Source organism: Manacus candei, unplaced genomic scaffold (genome assembly GCF_025592945.1).
Source record: "Manacus candei isolate 608988 ecotype Guabito, Panama unplaced genomic scaffold, ASM2559294v1 h1tg000050l, whole genome shotgun sequence".
NCBI classification, from domain to species: domain Eukaryota; kingdom Metazoa; phylum Chordata; class Aves; order Passeriformes; family Pipridae; genus Manacus; species Manacus candei.
The window spans coordinates 19,296,680-19,322,002 of NW_026138098.1; the positions used below are offsets into that span (position 1 = coordinate 19,296,680).

At 39.5% G+C, this 25,323-nt stretch overlaps 1 protein-coding gene across 1 annotated transcript; it reads left to right on the forward strand.

Annotated features, from left to right (window-relative positions):
• Positions 1-9,426: 9,426 nt before the first annotated feature.
• On the forward strand, positions 9,427-22,232 carry GDF10 (growth differentiation factor 10). The gene is made up of 3 exons (XM_051800157.1): positions 9,427-10,076; positions 15,433-16,340; positions 21,213-22,232. Exons 1-3 carry the CDS (start codon positions 9,779-9,781, stop codon positions 21,402-21,404), a joined length of 1,398 nt encoding a protein of 465 aa, XP_051656117.1. The 5' UTR covers positions 9,427-9,778; the 3' UTR covers positions 21,405-22,232.
• Positions 22,233-25,323: the final 3,091 nt, after the last annotated feature.

Genomic DNA, 25,323 nt, shown 5'->3' on the forward strand with positions numbered 1-25,323 from the left:
ACCCTTTAATCCAGTTCTCCTTAGTTCCTTAGTTTCTATAACACATTTTCTAATGAGCCCTCATCTGCAGTGTTTATACAAACTACCATCTTCTTTTCCTGGACAAGTCAGCCCATAGGTGTGAATTCCAGACCAGCCACTGTGCTGGGAGCTTTGAAGATGAATAAAACATGTCTCAAATCAAGCCTGTTAAATAGAAAGAGGTCAAGATGATTAAAGTGGATAAGGAAGATGTATTAAGATAGTCTTTGTTATTTAATATTTCCTAGGGGCCCACACTGCAGATAGTAAGGACTTGCTACTGAGTGCGGAAATGAGCCATGGCAAATTTTTAACGTGCTTTGTTATACTTTAATAGTGAAACCCATTAAACTATAAAAATGTAACAATGCTCATAAAAACCTGACACTCCTCACTAAAGACAAGGCCGCTGGAAGCTGCCTCTGCTCCAGAGCAGCCCTGCTGAGCCACTTTACTAGGTCTCTGACTCCCAGCTCTGGGACATTGTGGCACCATAGCTGCTTTCAGCTCCTATGGCAGGAGCCTAACCCACCAAAAACATAAAGTAGAGCCTCGGCGCTTTGTTTGACTACAAAGTTTTACTGCCTACTGCAGCCCTTTCCAATTTCAGAACACACTGCTTCATTGCTTTACAGCTCAGAAAAGAGCAGAACCACTGAGCAGAACCACGGCGGTTAGACTTTGGTGAAGCCAGAAGTCCACTATGCAGCCTTTGCCCATCTCACTACTTAATCAGCTCGTGCCCGTTTATCTAGTGGGGCTCTGGGAGACATAAGATGCTTGTAGCAAAGGTCTAGAATATCTGTTCTAACCTATGCAGATTGTGCTATATCACCTTAGAAACAGATGGCCACCCAATGGTATACTGAGCAACAGAGTTCAGATATGTCTTCTGTTTGTCTTTAAAACATTTTACAATATTAATAAAGAAATTAAATTATTTTTCTGGGTATGTTCATATATATAAACAAACAAACAAAAAAAAACAAGCCAATATTTGTGATCTTTTATTTACATAAAAGAAAGTGTACTATGCCTTGAAAATGCATTTAGCAAAAGCTGGGAAGGGTTTCAGTAGCCCTTAGTTACACAGAGAGTTCTTTCTACTATTTTAAACAGCTCTGAAGAAATATCCATCTCCTGAAATCCCCAGAAGGTGATGTGCTGCCAAACTACAGCTTTGTTGAACTGATTTTGAACTAAGCAGGCAAATCTGATGGGACGGTGTGAGGAAAGTATCCATAAGACTATCACCCACAATCAGAAATTACTTATCCAGTGTTTAAAACAAGGTATTTAATTTACTTTGGAACTGCTAACAAATTTAGCACTTTTTAGATCCCTTCTTTTCATGCAAGGAACTTTTTCTGCACTTCAGAATCCTCCTAGAGAAAGATCAAGCCAGATGAAGAACTGAAATCATAATTAACATTTTATTTGGTCTATACAGTTGCTGAGATCTTTCTTAAAATCTGAAGCAGGTGATACAGAATCTAGAGTTTACAAAGCATTTAATATGGTTCTATTGGGCACAATCACACCACACAGTAAGTGTCTATATTTTCTACTGCTACCACCTTATTATAGTAATAAATGCTGAGATGGGAATTTACTTTGCAGATTGATTTCTTTGCAAACAGTTTTGTCAAGTTCACTACCCAGACTGGTACATATCACCCTGTCACTTTAAAAATACAAGGCTGGATGAGACCCGTTTTTTCCATTTGCAAATGATACAGAAGAAATAGGTCTGGGCAGAAAATCAGAAGGTCATCCATTCCATGATCTTGTCCCACAGCAGGCTAAATTTCACCTCACCCTTTATCACAGAAGTTTGTCTTTCATGTCCTTAAAATGCTCCAGCCTCTAATAGTACATGTCTCTTCTGGCACTTCAGAGTCTTTCAGGAAAAAGGTTCTGTAAACATTGTCAGTGACAGGAAATCAAGCAGATTTGACACAGCTACTCCATGCTGCTTTTACTACCATTGTATTTTTGATATTGCACAGGCATTCTCATGAATGTAATAAAACTTGTAATATCAGACCAAAATACCACAATACAGCAAAGTTGAACATTTTTAATGCATACAGGTAGTTTCAATCTAGCTTTCCCCTCTAAAAAGTAGGGATTTCAAGTAAAAAAAACTTTGCTCTCTGCATTTCTTGGTTTTGGACTTTAGGGATAAAAAACCCACAAAAACATTTTCTGGTTTTATTCCTGTATTTCTTAGGAATGTAGAGTTTATGCCTATCTGAAAATCAGTATTATAGTTTGCCATATTCTAATCACAAGCTGATTACCCATATTTCTGAATTTTCCTGTCCCACCCATCCCCATCAGAAATGCAGTACAGCTGGCCCAGGGAATTCATGTTAGCTTACAGAAACTTAACAGTGCTGGTGTACAAAGTGGAAATAGCTGTTTGATGCAGAAATCACTAGCATGTAAAAAAGCATGAACATATAATACCATTATGGATGCACAAAGGGATTGTCATGATTAGGTCAGTGTCCTTTTAATCCAATACTGACTCCTCCATCAATTACTGATGGAAGATGTTTTAGTATTTGTTTGTTCCTTTTGTTCCATAATCTAAAAAGTTACATTAGAAGAACCACTGTTCAGAGTAGAAATTTATTGAAGCCATATGCAATTATACCTCTAAGTATTGAAAAAAAGATAATCTAGTGTTAGCATCATGATTCTTTTGCTCCAATATTTATCTACAAGTTTTTTTCATTAACTTGCTATAAAGCAATTCCAAGTGAGTCTTATGGAATTTCTGGTATTTCTTCTTTCTGTGGAAAAAATCCCTCTGCAAAGAGTTTGGGAGAAAGGGCTGGGAAAGTGTTATTGTTTCATTCATACAAATAGGATCTTAAAGGTCCTTTCCAACTGAAAACTTTCTATGATTCTATGATGAGTGGTTTTGAATTTATATAACAAATATGCCAAGAACAGGCCTTCCTTTATTTACATCTATGATAAATGGGGTCAAAGGGCAATGAGATGACTGAGAATATCAGAGATGAGATGCCACAAGATGCCAAGAACTAGTACAAGAACTTATGAATGATGGTCCTATTTTTCTCCACTCAAATATTTCAAACCATTCTGTTTTAACTGGCATCTTCCTAATAGTGTGAGGCTTATATAATGTTAATGAAAAGTTAGTGCAAGATTGAAGAACAAAGCATCTTATTTCAAAGCTTAATTTTTCAATTTACAGGGAATGAGAATTTTGGTGGAGTTTCAACTGATGATTTCTGTGGTTGCTAGTCTGGCATGATCCCTTTCTGAGCAAGCTGAGATCAATCATAGCAAGAATTTAACAACTGACAGGGCCAAATTCATCTTGGGTGCAACTCCAAAGTTAATGTAGTGACATTAAATTTTGGCCCACAACTTAATATAACAGAAAAACAGAAAACATCCCCTTAGTATTCTTTTACAACAAACAAATACCCACATGGACCGAAACTACACAGCAGTGATCTGTGGAGTCAGTTTATACACAATGTGTGAACTCTGTTTACTATCAGGGATTCTGTCTATGGAAATCAGAATAAAACTCAAAGCTCTGGCCACGTTCTGTGTTGGTTGTTGTGTTTTTATGCACATTTAAAATAATATGGGATGATAACCTGAATAACTTCCAAATGAGACATTTCTTCTTCACATTCCAAACACCTGATCAGGGAAACAATGCATCTAAAAGTACATGTTTTGCAGTATTTGGAGGGTTGAAGGAAGAATGTCAGCATGGATCCAGGCAATTACAATAGTAAGAGGACACATTCTCATATTTCTGATGGCAGAACAAAAACATTGGGCTCCAGAAAAACGACAAATAGACCTAGGCAAGAAAATGTTCCTGCATCTCATACAGACTAGGAAAAGCTTAAAATGCAATATAGATTTAGTGTATTTGGATCAAACACAGATGGTTCATAAGTTTTTATAGATTGGAAATGTCACAGCATATCTGTCATATTTAGTATTAAATTTCTTTTTATTAGTAAAATTATCATCCTTTCCATTAATAGAACTAAAGAATCTTTAGGAACTACAGTTCTCTAAGAGATCATTTAATTCTTCACACTACCTCTGGGTAGGATCAGCTCTGCATAAATATCTGCAGCATCTTCTGTCCCAGAGTACTTTATAGATTCCAAACCTATATCAATATCCAATTACATCTGTGGAAGAGACACGGCTGATCCGAGTCAGACTTTAGGACACTCATAGTTGCCTTTATTCATTACTGCATAATTTATTGCCCCTTCTGGTAAGAGCACGAGAGTCCCTTATTCTTGCAAAGAAACCATACTGCAGTTCAATGAAAAAAAGGAGCTGTATTCAAATATGCAGGGGAACCAAAACCCAGCAAATTCGAAAGAAAAATAACATGTAAACCTTAAATATTAATGAAAATATAATTCTTGTTGTGAGTTCTCTATCACTTTCAGTTAAGAAGGCATGGATCCTTAATACATCTGTTACAGCTCAGGGGAGACGTGAGAGCACCAAGCACAGCTCACAGGGCCAGGTCCTCCTGCAAGTGCTACGCAGTGGTTCAGCCAAAGCTATAAGGTTCAGAAGTCTGTGAATATTCAAGCTGGAAACACAGGAGGCTCCCTGGCAGAGCTGCTGGCTGGGAAAATGCTCCACGCTCATGTGACCCCAGCTGTGTCCCCAAGGACAGTCCCACATCCCACACACGGACCCAGGCCAGTCCTGCCCTTAGGAGCACCTACCCCTGCTGGGCACAACCATCCCTGGCTCCTGGTGTGTGGGTCCCTGCCCGTGCTCAATGCATCCTCCTCTCCTCTGCAGCGCTGCCCTGGAAACATCCCAACTCAATTTGCAAGAAGATCTTTGCAAAAACCAGCTGTGGTCATGGATGGTTCCCAGGTGCTGCTGTCGCCGCCTTTCCTCCCCAACCCCCCCCCCACTCTTTCCACAGCCTTCAAATTCCACTTGTAAACAGGAGTCTGAAGGTGCATACTACAGCTGACCATGCCAGCACTGACACAGGGTGTACAAGGGTATGCTACAGTCTCACCAAGTCTATCTATCTATCCTATCACCCATTCCCACTTGTTCTCTTGACAAGCTCTAGTTTTACAGTTGCTCATCAGATATGGATCCTGCCTGAGTGCATCAGGTTGAGCTCTGAACTTGTATTGAACACAGATCTCAGTAAGTCTTTGCTGCCTGGGAAACAAACTGGCTAAAAAGACTGGGAATTCAAAGCCCTATAGGCTGCTGGCAGGAACTTAAAGACTGTACCTAGGACTACTTGAAATATTTCCTTAAAATTGCTTTTGAACAGGAAATTTGATTTAAACACCACCACCACTCTTTTTCTTTCCTAAAGGTGTCTGCTTTCGCTTCAGCCACAATCTGAGTGGTTTGATTGCCTCGCGCTCTCATTTTCATGCATGGTTTGTAGCCTCCTTCTCCCATGGAAGAAAAGGGAATGTATCCCAGGCAGCACAATGGCCATGCACTTGTGATGCACCCTCTCACAGTGAGGAGAGATCTCAAACAATGACAGGAGCTACTACAGGTGAGTTTTAAGGCACAACTACCAACCTGGATGGACCAGCTTTTCAATAAGTATGAGTTAACCACTAGAATTTCCACTGGAAAAGTTTGCTTGCCTTAATGGGAAAAAATACATAGCCTTTTTCTTCCTAACTGACTCTACATGGTGGTGCATGGGTCACTGAAATTGCCTGATGCAAAAAAAAAAAAAAAAAAAAAAAAGCAAAATAAAACATAGTCTTCATTTCTTCATTTCAGGTCAGTACCCAGTAACATTACAGAATTACTTGTTCTGCTAAAACCAGCTGACACCTCTGCACTATACTCTGTAACTCTCCCTCAGAGGCTGGTAACTTCTGGATAGCGACAGAACGGGAGATGCTTGTCTAATAATTGTCTATGCCATCCTCATTACAAATATAAATGGTGGACCTCAAGGTAGAAACACAAGTCTTTGGCTCCACATAGACAGACCTGTCAAAAATGCACGTTCTGAAAGTCTTCCAATACGGAAGAATAAATCCTGAACTCTCAGTGACATAAAACTGAAAAAGCGATAGATATTCATGATATTTTCGCTACTAAAGGTCATAAGGGATTAATATGCTAATGCCTTTTACATGTCAATTGTGTAAAGAGAAACTGAAGTTAAACCCAATCTTGCAAAACACCAATACCAAGGCTGAATAGTGGTACCATATGACAGTGAAACTAATGGTGCTCTCTACACACAACCACCCTCTCAGAGTGAAATTCACCTTCTGCACATCTCAGCCAGCTGATACAGACTTCTTATATAGCCAATGAAAAGTCACAGGCACCCCTAGAACACAGACCATATGAGCAGTTTTGGACATCTACAGTAGGGTGGGACAAATTATGCTACACTGAACTGAGTCTGTGCATCTTGGTTCCTAATTCCTTAGTTTCTGTGATGATGCATCACTGATAGTGTGGTAGGATGTGAATAGAGGCAATTGCTTTTTAGCAAGATAGACAAAATAAACTTTTGTCACTAAAGATGAAGGATGGGAATCCTGTCAGGGAGAAAGTTTATTCTTGTGACAGACTGGAATATGAGAGAGCATGGATCCAGAATGGAAATCCAAAGTGAGAGTTTTTTCTTGAGCTGATGGGATGGGCTGAGACAGGGAGTGCTGCTTCTTAAGAGGCAAAGCTTTCCCTGCCAACAGTAAGCACTGCCTGATTGCCTAAACTCTTCTCTCAACATAAAGAGCCTTCCATGGCTCTGGATCAGCTCTGAGCATTCTGCTTTCTGTAACACCTAAACATCATGATGTCTCTTTGTTCTTTTTTGAGTATTAAAATAATTTTTCTATTGTTCAGGAAAACTGAACAAAACAAAAGCCTTTTTTACTGACTATATATCACTGACCATATATCATTCTTGTCACACCGTGTGATTTTGGATGGAATGTGAAAAGAGTTTTTAGAGTTCTGCCATCAGTTTCTATGTGAACCTGCAGACCACTGTATGTCATTCAGTTAATTTCTAATTATTAAGTTATATACTTAAGGAATGGCCTTGCATGGTCTTAGCTAATTGTGTAGCATTATACACAGCAAGGTATTTTTCTGAGTGAAAAATGAATGAGCTGTCCTACACTACATAGTAACCAGAAATTTGGACTGAAGCCCAAATTTAGTAATAATTTATGTTTCATTAACTTCCCTGGAGCTTTAAGCTTCATTATCCCTGCTACCGACTTTATTATTAAAAATAAAGAGTCAGGCAAAATTATTTTAATATAGATAGATCTAATCCTAAAGGGATTTAATAATTTATTTTACCACAGAACAAAAAGAATAGATACTACTCCAAGTGCTCTATATCCCCTTTTATATATTTCCTATATATTTCCTACAACAAAACACAAACATAGGTCACAATAGTTTCTTTGTATAGATGTCACTAACTCCATAAGAAAACATTATTTTGTTTCTTTTTCATATATATGTTGTTATTGAGGGTATGTAACACTATTTCTATCACAATGATTTTAGCAGGAGGCTTAGATCTGCAGTTGAAAATCTTGAATGCATTGCTCTATCTATAAGGAGACTTTCTCTGAGTCCTGGCTTGCAAAGCTTTGACTTGAGCTATTTAAGAAAAAGAAGGGGAAAAAAAAAAAAACTCTACTTGGCAAGAGCTTTAATTAGCAGAAATTTCCACGCTAGGAATATTATTCTGCATGAGCAGAAATTGCATAGCTCTTGCCTCTAGATGCCTTAGAGATGCCATTGATTGGCCATATTCTGAACAGGGGAATTATGTGACCCAGTGCTAATTTGAATTCCTTTACCAAACACATTTTTATTTCATCATCTCAGCTGCATAAAAGAGTCAAAGTACCAGAGCTTTAAAGACTTCGAATTCCTGCTGTTCTGCAATAAAATAAGGCAAGAAATATTAGCCATCCCTGGTTGATTCTTTAATTCTTTCCCAACAATGTCAAAGTATCAGTGTCCTACAGGTTTTAGTGCAGGTTAAAGACTGATACAAAGTGTATGCCTGAAAAGAAGTTTGGAGTGAGTTAAGGAGAGAGAGAACATTTTAATGGGACATTGGTCCAAAATAGCCCAGCTTGTTCCTACCTCCTGCTGCCTCTTCCTCCTTTTCACAGGACCTTGATTGTATAGAAACAGTACAGACAAAAACCACAAACAACAAAAGGTTCGCTCACACCCCCAGTGGAGGTCATGAGCATGCTACCATGGAGAAAAAAAAAAAGCATCAAAGGATAGTTTCCCTTACTTATAAGCAAAGATTAATTAATAGGAGATTTGATACTTTAGCAATGTACATTTGGGTAAATTTGTATTTGCAAATTGTTTGTTTTATACATTCAAGGGGCACAGGGCAATGAGGCCTAGTGCTAATTTTAAAAATGAATCAAACCTTTCTTTGCCATGATCCAAAAATTGCAAACTTGTGGTTCAGAGGCTTTCAATAGTATCTGCTCAGATTTGACACTCCAAGGTTAAAAAAAAACCAAAACACAAAAGAGTTGTGTTATATACAGCAACAGTAGCTTTTTCCAACAATTTTTCAATTATTGCATTGTATACTCTCCAAGATAAGTAACTGTCTTGGCTACCAGAGAACAAGCTTTTAAAATGGAGGCAGAATGAACAAATTCCCTACAAATATACCACTCTTCTTATAGATTGTCTTTAAAACTGTTATTCATTATAGCAGCATTTACATCCACTGGGTGACTACAATTCAAAACTACCTGTGTCACATGATGAATAAGTGCAACATGCACCATTCACTTTTAAATCAACCCCCTCCGACCTAAGCCATGTAAATCTTTCAGAAATTCACACTAGTATTCTCTTCCTTCAAATCACACACAGAAATAGCCCAGTGATGAAAGTTTACCCATGCACAGCCCTTTTAACCTCTACTATTTAAGTATCTGCTTGGAATTATCAGTGACCCTTGTTGCACTCTTGGCTAGTTCACACTGGGTCTTCTAGAGTATGGACCCACCGGGGACTTCTCTTTTCTCCGGGATCCTTGAAACAAACACTATTCACAGGGTTGCCTTTACAAGACAGCACTGTCAACTCTGCCGATCGAAGCAGCAGAGTCTTCCACTTTCGGCACGTATGTGCGCACCCTTCCCTTGTCATGCTGTCCCCGCCATCCACCCACCCTCCCGACCTTTCCTAACCCTTGCCTGCCCGCTTGGTACCTATTTGCTCCTATCTTTTAGAAATTATTTCCAAGCCCCCCCACGCCCCCGCTGGCGCAGGCAGCCAAGGTGCCGTCCTGCCGCAGCGCTCGATGCCGCAGCGGCGGCAGTGACATGTGTCTCCCACCGGCGGCTGGGCGCTAATTAATTTAGATCCTTTTCCCGCTAAGCTTTAAGGAGCGGGAAAGCCCAAAGTCAGAGGAATGTAGAGTCCCCTCCCGCGACTCCCCCTGCACCCGGACCCCCGGAGCTGCCCCGGCTCCGCCGCCCCCGGCCCGCAGCTCCTCGCCCCCGGGCCCGGGGATTGGCCCGGTGGAGGCGGCATCAGCGGCGGGGGTGGGGGGGCCGCCCCCACCCTCCCTCCTCCCTCCCTGGCCCCGCCGCCCCCTCGCCCCGATGCGGCAGGGCCGACCGGGAGCCCCAGACGCAGGCAGCGACCGAGCCGCCGCCGCTCCGCGCCCGCCCGCCCGCAGCATCCCCCGATGGCCGCCCGCCTGACCTGCTGCCTCCTGCTGTGGGCCCTGGGCCATGGGGGCTGCAGCTCGCCCGCGGGGGAGGGCGCCGGCAGCCCGCCCGCCTGCCCCGTCCAGCCGCCGGCCGCCCGCCACTCGTCCGCCCCCGGGCGCGACCCCCGCGGCGGCTCTTCGCCGCCCCCTGCGCTGGGCAGCATCGCTCAGGACATGGTAGCTGTCCACATGCTTAAGCTCTACGAGAAGTACAACCGGGAAGGGAGCCGGCCCGGCGACGGCAACACGGTCCGCAGCTTCAAAGCCAGGCCGGGTAAGACGGGCCGGGCGCAGGGGGCACCGCTGGAGCCCCCTCGCTCCTCTTTCGCTTTAAAGTGATGGGTTTGCGGCGAGGTTGTCATGGACAGCGCGGGGTGTCACGCTGGGTGAATGCTGGGGAGACCTTTGCTAACTACACGGACAGGGTGTCTCCCCTCCGCTTGCGTACGGCTTCCCATCTCCCCTGGCTCCCTTCCCTCCCCCGAGAGTATCTTCCTCGGGAAAGCCGCCGTTGCTGTGGATGCAAACCATCGGCAAAAGAAGCGCTGTTCCCAGCGGATACCGCACTGGGTCGAAAGATTCTTTCAGAAATACTTGGAGCATGAAACTAGTAGAGAGTGCTCCGGCCGCTGGTCCTCTCCTCCGGCTCTGCTCGCAGGCTCACAAGTTCCTGCTAGGAAGAGTGCCGCCTACGGGACCGCCTAAAACTGCTCGGCATCTTAAATACCTTGCACTGCCTAAACCTGAGAAGACATATGTCTGACCTCCCTCTTCCCAGTTTTATGTGGCTTATTATGAGGGTGGAGAGACATATATACTATGTCAAAACTACACTTTCATTATCCCAATCTTACATTAAATAATAAAAAGGAGATTTGTGTAGCTAATAGCCCTTAAATTTGTTATTCTTTGCCAAGGACACTCAAAGTGTCTTTTCTGGAAAACATCTTTCTTCTTTGGCTAATTCTTACAGTCCATACTTAACTATAACTAGGTCTTAAAATAAGAACTGTATCAGTTTCTAAAGCTAATTGTTGTTACCTCATCAGAAATATTCATTATTCTTTTTAGACAAATCTGATGGATTGAAATTCACAAAAGCAAATTTTGAATTAATCTATTTCTCCTACATTTAAGGTTCGTATATAGAATACAGTGCAGCATACGGTGTTTTAGGGAATCATTACTATGATACTGCACAATAATTCATATTCTCTTGTACACCCCAACTTAATTTCTATCCTGTGTCAACTGTAATATTAAAAAGTAATCATATTCAAGGAGGAGGAGACTCCGTGGAAGGATAAGAATGAAATGAAAATGTCTATAATTCTGGGAGTTAGGATGTGAAGCAACTGCAGACATTTGGGAGAGAAATAAATTGTTGTGCTTTAGATCATTAGCTAGTGGTTAGGAAGGAACTTCCACTGTGGATGGTTATTCCATGACCTCCTGCTAACTTATTTTTCTGTGATCCAAGCAGCTGATACTGGCTGCTACCCAGATAAGGCCCTGGGCCACAGGACAGATTTGGAAACAAGGCAAGAATTGCACTACATTCTTTTTCTTCATTTTTCAGTTAATCTGATGAACAAGTTACTTGTGTCTAAGTACTCTAAGTTGTAATTCTAATTTAAAACAATAAATTAGCAGCATTTTCTACCCAGAGGTAGACTGTGCTGGCCAGTTACAAGTCAATATTATTTCACTCATTTTTCAGATCATGAAACTAAGGCAGAAAGGTCTAGAAGTAACTTGTCTTTCCATGCAATGGAAATAAGGCACACCTATGTCCAAAACTCCTGTCTCCTCTGTCCTACCTGTGTACTTTCTCTGCTGGATTCCACCTCTCTCAAGTAACATTTCATGAAAGCAGAAGCTCCTCTGCAGTGTTCCTTTGTTATGACAACAAATTGTATTTCTTTGTAATTCCTCAAGCAAGTGGTGAACACTCTAAAATTAACCATAGAATGATGCAAGATGAGGGAGGGGAGAAGAACCTTATTTGATAGCATGTTTATCTTCTCTGAGAAATTATAGTGGTTTTTTCTGAAAGAAGAAAATTACATGTTTTGCTAAGAAGATGTTGAACATTCATTCTTTATAAAATACAGATAATAATTCTGATCCTATTGAGATAAGAAAAACAGACTACAGATACAGTAATTTTCTCTTCATTATCCCAAGCAATGGACTTACTTCTTTCTTTTTTTCTTTTTATCATATACCTTTCAGAAAATTTGTACTTGTCTATTCCTATCCTGCTGCTTCAAGCTGTTTGTTAGGGCACACTCAAGCATCAGTGTTACTTATGGTTGTCAAGATGAAGGCTCCAGAGATATGAAACATCATTCCAGAAATTTATCCATTGTCATATGTATTTCTGAGGTCTTCTAAACTACCCAGTTGTATTGCCATCCTACATATCCCTTACAGGGTTTACATGGTGTTGACTGAGTTACTGAGCGTGTAGTATTTCCCCATACTCAGTGTGAGGCACTTGAAATGTACGTGCATCTGCTATTTGCATGTGTTCCAAATACAACTTCTTTTTTTTCAGTTCCTGTAGCAGTGCCTGCCACTTCAGGAAGAGTACTTCACAAACATCTGATGACCTCCTCCCAGCTCAGTTCTGTGTGTGCTCTCAAGAGTTCATTATTTCTCTGATAAGCAGCAAGTTTCTTATTTCTTTAGGTGCTTTACAGTTTTTTAGGGAATTTTGTAGCTCTAGAAAACAGCAGCAATTGGCTGACATTAGTTACTCTGTCGTTAATTGTTTATGACCAAATGTGAAATATTAAGGTATTGTACAACTTCACCTAAATTGCTCAGATAGGGGAGAATTAATCTTCATGGCAGCAATGTGCTGCTTAAGCCATGGAACTTCCCTATAAATTGATTCTTGCAGCTCAAGCTCACTCCCTGAACATGATCAATCCTCTCTGCTAAACAAAGCAAAGACCTTTGTGAATAGTAGAAAAAGCAGCCATTTAATTAAGACTATATCATAATGCATGTGGGCAAGAAGACCAAATCAAGATTAACCAGGGAACTGTAATTCTGGCTTCTAGAACCTTGCTTTAACATAATTTCACCACTGAAAATTATTTAAATGAGGTTCTCTGCATATTCCTTTCTCACAGGTGTGTTATCAGAAGTACCATGTAAATCTGTTTTGCTAATCTTCATTTACTGCAATGCAGCATTCTTCCATGTGGGCTACATACTAAAAGCTAGTATTTCCTTTCTTTGGCCACTTGCCTTTTTTCTCCTACCAATCTCTTGCTTGTATCCTCCACACAACTTGCCTGTATTCCTGACTTGAAGATGTCTACAGTGATCAGAGGCAGATACAATCAGCCTCTTAGTGTATACAGCTAGCAACTTTAATGTATACATCTAGTACAGTTCAACTCAAAGTAGACCTGGAAAATGTAACAATGCATTGCTGACAGCTTGGTAAAAGCCTGAGTGAGCTCAGGATCACAGATTCTTATTCTGTTCTATGAAGAATTTTGACTTTCAAAGGGTTTGTTTCACTCTAGAATGCAGATTTTAGAATAATTCAACCTCTCGTCCTCTGAGTTATCATTATAAGTTACTTTCCCATCTGAAACTGATGTTTGAAACATCTTTATCCTAATGATGCATATGCTTCATAGCCATATCTATAGAGCTCATGGTGCTAGAAGCATTCTACTACTAAAAGAAATATTAGAAAATTAAACTGTACACAGCTCAAGTGAAGAGAAGCAGTGGATAGACTTTGTTTTAAAAACATATGCCTTCTGAAATGAACAAATATTAATAAATCCTGATGTTCTAAAGGGAGTATTACAATTACTCTCTCGCTTACCCTGAGAAATAATCGGTAGCCTGGTGACATTTCTGTGCTTCAAAGACTTGAATAGAATCTAAACTCTTATGGTATTTCATAGTATAAACACCTGTGCATATGACTAGGGTTAATTAAAAGCTTACTAATAGGAATCCATTGACAGAAACAAACAGGTTTTATCACAGAATACTGTGTTTCTTTTAGCCTCTCTGCCACTGAAACCATTATGTGGGCATCAGTGCAAGTTGTTCCACTTCACTGTGTCAGGAACAAAATACAGATGATGTAGATGGGAATTGCATATTTGAACATCAGACTGTCTGTGTGGGCAGGGGCTTAATGAACATGCTAACCTGCTGTTCTTTAGTCCAAATGATTGTTCTCTCCAGCATTAACTGGGAGACAGCAAGCACTAATTTTGTAAGATGTAGCACTGTTATTTTCCCTCTTTCAAATGAAACTCTGCTTAAAAGGAAGAACATTCTGACAGGTGGCAGTTAATAGTACTGCCTTTCTGTTGTTCTCAAAATTTCTGTGGCTCCTCCTCCATAGTGCATTGAAAATCAAACCTGTGTGTTTCTGGGAAGCCTGCCTATGGGGTTTGTTGGTTTTTGTTTGTTGTGGGGTAGTTTTTTTTCTTTCTTCTGCCAGAGATGTTTCAGGTATGTCAGAAAGGGCTCCCAGAGGGATGGTCCACTTGGGTTAATTAAAGATGCAAACTTACTCACTGCAATCCTTTGATGCATTCTAAGTAGCACTCTGAGCTTGGGATAATAAGAATCAATTCTGCCACCATTTTCCCATATACTGTTGAGCTAGTAAAATTTTTTTAAAAAGCAACTTTTCACAATTATAGACTGTGAAGGCATTGTCTTTTGATTCTGGGATTACATTCTAACACTCTAAGAAATATTTCTACTGTTTAAATAAACATAGTGTAAACAGTTACTAGTGTAAAATTGTTCCTCTTCCTTGAGTGGGCAGTGAAGATGTAAGCTGAGCACAAATTGTTCAACTAGCTAGAAAGAAGCAGTTTCAAATGGAGTTTGAATTTTAAGTCAGCTCCTATTCAACAGCAGTTGTCACTAACTTCAAGCAGATCAAAACAGAAGCCTTAGAAACCAAGTATGTTTTACAGTGCTTTAAACAAAGTGCCTACATGATGTGTACAGGAAAGGAGGATTGCTCATAAGAGTAACAACCCCCAAAATGTACCATACTACTTATTTATCAAGCCCCCATGTGAAATGACTCTTGTGCACTGTTTACAGACAATGAACTTCATATGCTGTTCCTCACAGAGTTAGCACCCGGAGACCTTTGAGGAATCTGCAGTCAGCTTTAGATTAGACCATCTTGAATACTAACTGTAAATCTGATTTCTGCTATTATACTCAGCAAGGTACTGCTCTGAGCTCTGCCACAGGCAAATTTGACAGCTTCTCTGAGCTTGACTTTGTTATAATGAAATAGAAGGAAAGACTGCTTTTCTTGCCTGCCTAGAATGAAAGGCACTCTGAAACTAAAAATCTCTGGGAAGAGTTTTATCCCTCATCTGTACAAAAGATGCCCAGTATGGTGAACAGTCCAGATATTATTGTAATATTGCTCTTAAATATTTAAGAGGGTTTTTCCTCTTGTTCAACATAGTTTTAAGTTGAAGTGATAAGCTCACTATGCTTAATGATTTAAGTGAAAAGTAAAATTTGTTAATTCACTTAAATGGAAATAAGGGTTTGACTGCCATTTTTGGTCTCAGAAATATATTTATGTTTTCCTTGCTCTCTTGCAGAATTCTTGGCCCAGAAGCCCTTGTACTGCTTCAATCTGACATCTATGCAGGATTCAGAGATGATCCTTGCTGCCAGTTTTCACTTCTATGTTGATAAACGCCCTCGGCACCGGGAAGTGTTTTGTAAGCGGTCAAAGAACTCATCCTGCCGCCTCCTTCACCTGCCTCCGGCCCTCCGGCTCAACCTCGTTTTCCAAAGCATCCACCAGAATTCTGCCTACGGACTAGTTAAAGGGAACATCACTGTGCTTCTTCAAAGGCGAGGGGCTTGGCATGTAACGGACATTTCACACATCGTAAAAGAATCAAAAAGGGCTGGAGAGCTCATTCTCTGTGCCGAGCTTGATTCTGGGGACAAACATCAAGGCTTCCCTGAACAGGTCACCAGTCATTTGCCTTATATACTAGTTTATGCCAATGATCTTGCAATCTCTGAACCTAACAGTGTGGCAGGCACCCTACAGCGTTATGATCCATTTCCTTCCAATGATGGGGACCCAAATCTGTCCCCTAATGCTTCTGCTGATACTCGGGTGAGGAGGGATACATACCTCACTAGCTCAATTCAGAACAATGAGTTGCCAGAAGTACATTATAACAACAATAAATACAACAAGCATGACATATGGGAGAATGCCTACAGATCCTTGAAACCAAAAGCCTCACGCAAAGATCGAAGGAGAAAAGGGCAAGAAAATACAGAAACATTTACAAAGTCACAGGTGTTAAATTTTGATGAGAAAACAATGAAGAAAGCAAGGCGAAAACAATGGAATGAGCCGAGGATTTGTTCAAGAAGATACATGAAAGTTGACTTTGCTGATATTGGCTGGAATGAATGGATCATATCTCCCAAATCATTTGATGCCTACTACTGTGCAGGGGCATGTGAATTTCCAATGCCCAAGGTAGTATGTCTTTTTATTCTTGTCACTTTGCAAAAAGTAGGCCTACTGTTCTTCCTATCCAACTACTTCTTAAGTTAGATTTTCCTTAAAATTTTTACCTTTTTCACTGTGTTTTGTTGCATTGTTCAACCTAAATAATTTAAGCAATATTCCATATGCCAAAGGATTCCAAGTTTTCTTTAAAGTTAATCTAAAGAATAAGAAAAATATCTCAGGTTTATCTTCCAATTTCTCATTTTATATCTTGAAACCATAACATAAAGATTTATACAGGTTATGAAAATATGGTCACACCCACTAAATCATCAAAGTACTCTATTATACTTGGAGAAGTATGAAGTATTATATGCTGATAATAAAACAAGCTACTCTTTCACAGTATTTCTCTATTCCACTTTAGAAGAAAAATGCAGAGTAGTGACACTGAGGTATTTTTAACTTTAAGAAACTGGTTGTCACATTTGAAAACAATAATGCTGATTACAATGATATTTGTCTACCAAAATTCTAAATACTTAAGTTAATACAGCTGGAACAAAAAAGTTGATTTACCTTATGTGGCTGGAAATGCCACATAGCTGTCTCTAACACTCCAAGCATACTGAATTCCTCCTTAGAAGCAGTGTGAAATTTGCTAATAGAGAGGCAAACATTTGGCTCACTCCCACTCTGTGTTCTATGGAAAGAAGTAAAAATTTTGGTAATCATATGTAGGACAAGAATTACCAATATTTTATAGGGGTTTCAAGTGATGGCAGAGGGAAGGATTTGAAGCACTGCGTAAGATGCCTATTTAGAAACTGTCATTATTTTGCAATTCTGCCTACAAATGGCCTGATTGTTTATTCTACTGACATTTTTGCTTGTGGTCATTCGGCACATAAATAATGGATAGTGTTTTACAGCAGAGAATTTCAAGGCTCTGAGACAGGAATCTGCCCTACTTTATATACAGGGAGACTGATGTATGTTTGTGTTGAAACAAGTAGTATGATTTCAGGAAGAGTAGATATGCAGGCTAGTTTTAAGTCCAGGAACAGTGAAAATACAGACTTCACCGTAGGGTGCACAGATTTGGCAACGTGTTCTTGTGTAGCTGGCCAATGCTGAACCATGTGTACATAAATTGATACACGGTCTGGCAAAAATTAAAGCTTGCACAGACTGACATACAACTTCATTGTTGTTGTTGTTGTAATATAAAGAGGTCATGCAACGTAATCACCATTTAACTTATCTAAAGCAAAACACAGCCTGGCAATATGGGTTATTTGCCATAGACCCACAGTCTAATGCACCATTCCTACACAAGAACACAAACCCAAACCAAAAAAAACCCAAGCAAAGAACTCCACCCTTCAAAAAAAGATGCATTTGACGCATTTGGTTTCTTGTGAGCAAAACAGCATAACACAAAAGCTGCCAGGACCATAAAAGAGAGGATCCATTTCTAGCTGGAATAGTTGAATAAGCTTATATTGCTCACTTATTTAACATCTTATCTAGAAATATTACTTGCTATATAATAAAGATTCCTTTGTAAATTAAAACCACTTACTTTAGTTCTTATTTTGAGACTTGTTTTCTGTATAAATTAATGTGACTGCACTTGTATCTTGGTGCCCTAAAGCCAAAACAAGCAAAAAAACGCCAACAAGAACAGCAACAAAAAAAATAAAAATACAAACAAACAAACAAACAAACAACAAAACCCAGAGTAACTAAATCACAGATCCATAGCTGTGGGAATTTTGCGTTTGATACATTCATTGATTGGCTTTGCTTTGGAAAAGGTCTGCTCTTTGTCAGCTTTGTATATTTAAGAGGGAAAAAAAGGAGGCAGATTCAAGAGTGTAGCTTTTTTTAATGAGTGTTTCCAAAAGAAGAGCAATAGCTAGGACTGAAGATTCAGTTCAGAGCATAAGAATTGCTAACTATTATGGAGGGAGAAATACCTTTTGCTCTTGCATATATGCTCTAAGTCAGCCAGGTGAGATCTTGGCTCTCCTAAGTAAAGATCACACTGAAGCTATTCATGAAGATTTGGTCTACACAATCAACCTCTAAGGGACAACAGATACCTTATTTCCAACTGCAGAGACAGAATCATATACTTGTGTTGAGAATCATTACATTGTATGATTACGTTTTTTTAAGTATCAGTACCTCATTCTGCACATTTACTTTAACGACTGCAATTCATAATTTAGGTACACAACAGCTTGGGTACAAATTTTGTGACAGCAAGTTTACCTACCTGACTGCTGAATTTCTTATTCCCTGAACTGTGAGGAGGAAGAATAGGTTATATGGCTGGCTGCAGTGCTGCATTTACCAAATAAATTCAAGTCCTACATGTGGTAGAACCTGGTCTGTTGTATATAACTTGGCAGCCAGCATTTAAAACATTAGCATTTCCTCAGTGCTATCACTACTGGGCATTCCACTCATTATTTCAAGCTTTCTACTTTATCACATTGGTACAAAGGCTAATGTGAAGCCTAGCCCATGATCACTGAACACTGATGCCAGGTTTCCAGAAGGGCTGATAAAATTCAGAAGCTGGCTGGATGAGGGGTGCGTGTGCTGTCTGGCTCTGCTGTCAGTATAGGGCTCAGGCAGCCAGATTTTGTACAGAGTACTGGTCCATCATAAGCATATTTCTCTCTAAGCATTTTTGTGTATAGTGTATCCACTTGCAGGCATTAGAAACATAATTAGTGCTGTTGTCTTGGGAGGCAGCAGCTCACACTAGTCTGCTCGCATCTGCTTGTTCCTTGCAGATATTAGATACTCACAGCTGGAGAAGATCCTAGTAGGATCTTCTGCAGGTTCATAGCCAGGAATCATGTAAGTCAGTAACTGGCACTGAGGGCAATGACGGTTATCCACTGCATGGGGTCAACAAATGCTGTTTCAGTAGCACATTGTGATCTGTAACTGCTTCAAATAACAATATGAAATAGCACAGGCACTAGGAACACTTCAGGAGGTTTTTCGTAAAGGCTAAATTAAGAACTTGATTCTAGAAGCCCTAATTCTTTGAATTTTTAAACTCTGCAGTTGCTTAAACACAAAAAGAACTCCTTCTGTCTCTCTCTTGCTGTCCAGATTTGCTGCCATGACCAATGTGGGTAGAAGGTGATTTCTACTTCACACAGGAGCTATGAGACTACCTCACTGCTGCCTGTCTGTGCACAGCTTTGAAATCTAAAGATGAAGGGAGACAAGAGAGACCAAGCTGTTGTTAATTATGCTAACACATACTAATGAACAGATACTAATGAACAGAAAGGCACTTTGCAGGATTGGTCACTTGTTAGGACTTGGCTATAGGGGTGCTGTCTTGGGGCCCTGAAGGGTCAAGGATGGATTTGACAGTTCCTCCTTGTAATGGCTTAGTTAAGGATGATCTGAAAGCCTTAATGGCAATCAAGATTTGTATCTGATTTGCTGATATGTTACACTTAATGTGAATATATCAAAACTGAATTATACTGAAAAATATCTCCTTTGTTCTATCCATGGACTACATAACCTTTTGTATTGAAGTGGAAAATCATGTTTTGCATATACTTATATATTTAAAAAAAAGAGAAGGTACAGGAGACAATAATTCTTCTCACTTGAAGTATCTAATGTGCAGAGTCCCTTTCTGTTGTCCCCCAGATGCCATTTTCCACCCGATGTACTGCTGCGTACCAACAGCGATGTGCTACGTACACCAGATACGTGCAGATGTGAGAAAAGTCACGAAATTGTAGCAAAAAGCCTGATATGACTAACACAACTTTCTTACTGTTATTGTAGTCATTTGCTGGGATAGTATTCAAGCATGATAACTGAACAGGAATCATTAAGCTTCAGCCTCAATGGTGGACTGCTTGCCATGCTATTGCCTCATGAAGTACACGCATTCCATGCTATGCTGAGGCAATGGCAAGGATCTGTCACCAGTAAACCTGTGCCTGACTGTGTGTAGTGTAGCTTGTGAAAAAAAAAAAAAAGAGTTACATTAAACTACTAAGCAGTATACAATTTACATATCTTAAGTTTTTCCTTTCCTTGTTCTTACTGCTCTTATGCCTAATGGCTGCCTCCTCTATTCAAATGTGTTGGTTTTGTGTTGTTAACTGCATCCAAGAATCAATAGTAGGACTAAAATTCTGGCTCAGTACCCTGAATAGTGTATAGATGTAAAGCGGCAAGATTTTTTATTATCTTCTCCCAGTTTTAGGCTTTCTTGGGGCAGGGAGGGCGGAAAATAAAACAAAGCCTGGTGAGGAAGGTAGAGGGAAGCAAAGATCACAGGTTGTTTGACTATTCTAAACTAACTCCTTCCTGTGGACACTACTTCTGGAGTACTCTGCTCTTTTAAAATAGAGTAATTACTGCTGGAAAAAGTAACTAATTCCAGGTTAGCATACATGAGAAGAAATTCTATTGGAACACAGGGATAGTTATTTTGGAAATAGTTACAGTAACCCATTTTCCACGTGAGACAAGAAGTTAAAGAAAAAAAATACAACATCTTGCAACTGAGAAGTATGGCCCACCTTAGTCTTCTGCATGTCTGCCTCCAGCATCTAGCAGGTACATTCAGGGACATTCTTTCTTCAGGCTGCTGACTGCTGGCTGTGCCACCAGTGCCCTCCTCTGGTATTTATGAAGGCAGCATAAGGGACATAAAATATCTGTTGGATACACCCAGCACAGGAAAGCTGGAAGTGTGAGGGACTGACTGTGCTGCATCAATCACATGTATTTGCTGTATTGAGAAACAAAAAGCCATAATTGTCGTAATTTTCCAAGTCCACCTGAGGAAGCCACTGCTCATAAATGAAGCTATAACTATTTCCTTCTCTGTTCCAGATTGTCCGGCCATCAAATCATGCTACAATTCAGAGCATCGTAAAAGCAGTAGGAATCATTCCTGGCATCCCAGAACCCTGCTGCGTTCCTGACAAAATGAGCTCACTCAGTGTCCTGTTCTTAGATGAGAACAAAAATGTTGTTTTAAAGGTATATCCCAACATGTCAGTTGAAACTTGTGCCTGCCGATAAAGTTCATACAAACACACCTTTAGTGAGACCCACACATCCTGCCTGACTGTACTGGGAAGTTGTAAATGAGAAATGAATCCACTTGTGTTGATGAACAAATGCAAGTCTACAATTCCTCTACAGAAAGCGTGCGGAGGGACTAAAATGATACATGTGCTCACCTGGAAGGATATGTCACACTGCCATCATTTGTCCTTCATATTTATCTTCCAGGAACTCAGTGCTTTTACAGATGTCTTCCTAACCCACCTAGCCAAGATACCTGGTGTTTAGTGAGAAATTTAAGTGTAAAGTTTTCCATAATTAAAGGACTAAAATATGTTTCTATATGCTATTTTCTGACTATTTTATCTCTTCAGTTAACCAAGAAGATGGGAAGTGAACTTGGAGAGGCAGGCTTCTTTTAGAATATCACTTTTGTACAAAAATCAAAACTTTTTGCCTAAAACACTCATACTCTCTCTCTGCATATTTATACTGAAAAATGCTGTAATAAAGGGCTTAAAATGTATATTTTCTTCAGAATGCAAGTATAGTTCATAATTTTTTATATAAACCATATGTTAACATAGCCATTTTTGGTTATCCTTCCCTAATATATGATTCGTTCTACAAAAGACATGTAATATCCCACATTTTTGTTTTGCTGGAGAATTTCAGGTTGTTAAACATATTATCTGAGTAACACATACAATATAGTAATATGTTGAAATACTAAAAATAAAATAACCAAGATTTATATTTTTGTAAATTATACTTTATATCCTCTAGATTGTTACATGCTTTTAACAAAAGCTAATAAATTAAAGGTACAGTAGTATCTAAAAATATTTGAATTGTCTTTCTATAAATGTACTCTCTTGCATTCTGTTAATTAGATGGAAACATGTAAATACATGTTAAGCTTGTCATAATGCACTTCAATAGATTAAAGACAGAAGAAAATACTATGATCATCTAGACTGACCTCCTGCATAGCACAGATCAAAGAACTTTGCTCAGCAGTTTCTGCACCATGCACTATGGAACTTCTGTTTTGAGCTTGGGAATATCTTTGAAAAACATGCATAAATTTGGCTTTAAAGGTTTCATGTGATAGAATATCGCTACCAGACTACAAGTAGTTGTTCCAAAAGTTAGTGCTCTTTGTTCATATGTAGTGGCTTAATCCTAGACTGAATTTGATGATCTTTAGCTTCAGTTCAATGGATCTTACTGTAACCTATTATATTAGATCCTTTTTATCTATTATACAAAATACTTTCACTGTGTATTTTTAGTGTAGTGAGTAGGGTCAAATTACATTTTGGCTGAGATTTAAATAGATTGGTTTCTTATTCTAAGCCTCAAAACAATTTCTCACAGCTCTCTTCTGAACTCTTTCCAGAACTTTCATTAACTTTCTTTTCAAACAATGAACATCAAAATGGAAAACATTTGGCAGTGGTTCCTTTAGAAATCTTTATAGAAATAAAGTCTCTGTGTGCCTCTAACTCCTGCACAATCCCCTGTTGATACATTTATGGTAGCCCTTGTAAGTGCAGCGCTCCTTCAAGAGCTAATGTTCCATCATGGTGTCTGTCAGTCCTCTTTCTCAGTGTCCCTGTGTCCTAGGTTACACTTGCCACATACTTTATTTTGACCCACCAGCTGTACAATAGCATAAGCAGCACAAGAGCGGAACAAACTTCTGAAGTCTGTGAGGTGGCACATACTGCAAGATATGGAGTGTTTCCTGCTCAAGAGACAGTCTAACCTTACGCACAATCTTACCCTTTTAAGAATTGCGTTGTTTAGGGGAAGAATACTACATGCACTACCTTCTGATGAATAACTGAAAGGTTCCTGTCCTGCTAAGGTGCTATGGAATTTCTGCTGCCAATATTCCATACTAAGGTGGTGCAGATTCCCACCTCTTGAGAGGTAGTGCCTCTCAAGGAATACCCTTACTACACAAGGAATACACATCTCTTACTAGTAAAGCTTATTTCATTTGGAGTTTAGCTGTACTGGTCAATTCTCTAATGCAAACAAGGCCTCCTACCACTATTCGTTTAGTGGTTTAAGCTACTCCTTTCTGGACCTTTGGTATTTGGAGGTCCAGTCTTCGTCTGGAAAGAGAAACTTTGCATTTGAAATGGCACAAGTGCAGTCAGCTGGTGCCAGAGGACACTGATACCCTTACTCTCTTGGTTCCAACAGATCTTTTTATTTCTATGAACATCCTATAAGCCATTCTGCTCAATGTTTAGGTTTCTAGAGGAAGTTACTATTGACAAACACAGGTCAAGATAATTCCACTAATTAATCCTAAAAGAACTGAGGACATACTAATATGGGATGATTAAAGACAGATAAAACATGGAAACAGCTGATACTAGCCAGCAAAGCATTAAGGACTTTTTTTCCCAAAATCCAGTTTCATTCTTTGAGGCCACAGTTTAATTGCCAGAGGTAACAGCTAGAACGTACCTAGGTTTTTGTGGAGTATTTCAATTCACTTGCATGAGGCTGCATAATTAAAAGAAACCATTGGACAATGTTAATATATTTGTGTATCACATGAACTAACAACTTTCTCCCTCCAAACCTCAAATTACAGCTTTCAAAAGGAATTGCCACTGAATTAAACTATTCATTTTAAAGTTTCTGCAAAGCTGACACTTGGCCTGACATTATGTAACATCTTTATGTATGAACTAGAAGTCTGTACATAGCAACACCCACAGCATTTTCAGAAGGAGAGAGGTGAGATGGCTTGATCTAGCTGCACTTATGTAATTAAAGTTCATTTTAGAGCAGACAGATGCAGAAATTCAGGTACCTCTGCACAAGGCATGGAGGCTGCTCCTACTGAGTAAAAGGCTGCACCCTTGAAAGCCGTAACTCTTAAAAAAATTTTGTGGATATCATGGATTTATGGTGCAGTATGAGCATTCAAGGTGATGCTATGTAATGAGAGCTAATGAAAGCTCTGAAAAGATACACACTGGAATAGTGAACCACATAAGGAAAGATTTGATTTCTGCATGTGACACTGATGGACTGACACCAGAAAACCACGTATAGCCCTGGGGTTCACCTTTTCAAAAAGACATTAAAATTCTGAAAGAGACACAAAAAAGAAAACAGTTAGAGAAAATGTCCTATGTGACTGAAATGAACAATCTGTTTATTTTATCAGAAAGCCAACTGAGAAGTAACTTGATTACACTGTGCAAGCACTTCAACAGGGAGAAAATGTCAGCACTATGAAACTCCTTAAACTAGCCAGAATGTTACAAAAATTCCCGTCTAGAAGGTAAAGTCAGGCACAGTGAAATAATAAATGAAGCACCGTGGGTTTTTTAACTGTAGGTGATTATTTTTTGGAGTAAGTGCTACGAAATTGAAGAAATCTTTGATTCTTTGACATGTTCAGGTAAAGTCCGGAGGCACTTAAAACCTTGTGTTTAGCCAAACACAGGTAATTGGACTATGAATGCACTGGAAACACAAAGGCCTTGAGTAAAACATAACAATCTTGCTATGCAGGACACCAAGGTCAATGCCAAATAATCTATTTTGACTTTATGTCATATGAACATAATTAACCAGGATCTTGGATCCAGTTATCACTCGAACAGACACATAAGTGAGCATTTCAGAAGTTTGGGATCAATTTAAATGCTGTGTATGCACTGCTGGAAAACTAGAGAAGAATGGCCAGAAAGAGCAAAATATTGACTGCATCTTTGCAATGAGATTTTTTAATGTAAACAGCTCATAATACTATTCAGACTTTATGGCACATGTACAGTGTGAATTGACTTGTGCTTAGAAAAAATGATGCATTAATAGTACAGATAAAGCAATTATGTATCATTAGATTAACTCATAACACATTCATTAAGATAAATAGTGATATTTTTGTCTCTAA

Bases quoted from the DNA above. Each gene is read 5' to 3' on its own strand.
- GDF10 (XM_051800157.1), top strand. From the start codon at position 9,779: ATGGCCGCCCGCCTGACCTGCTGCCTCCTGCTGTGGGCCCTGGGCCAT. The intron at 10,077-15,432 runs GTAAGACGGGCC...GCTCTCTTGCAG, and splicing joins CAGCTTCAAAGCCAGGCCGG to AATTCTTGGCCCAGAAGCCC. The intron at 16,341-21,212 runs GTAGTATGTCTT...TCTCTGTTCCAG, and splicing joins GTGAATTTCCAATGCCCAAG to ATTGTCCGGCCATCAAATCA.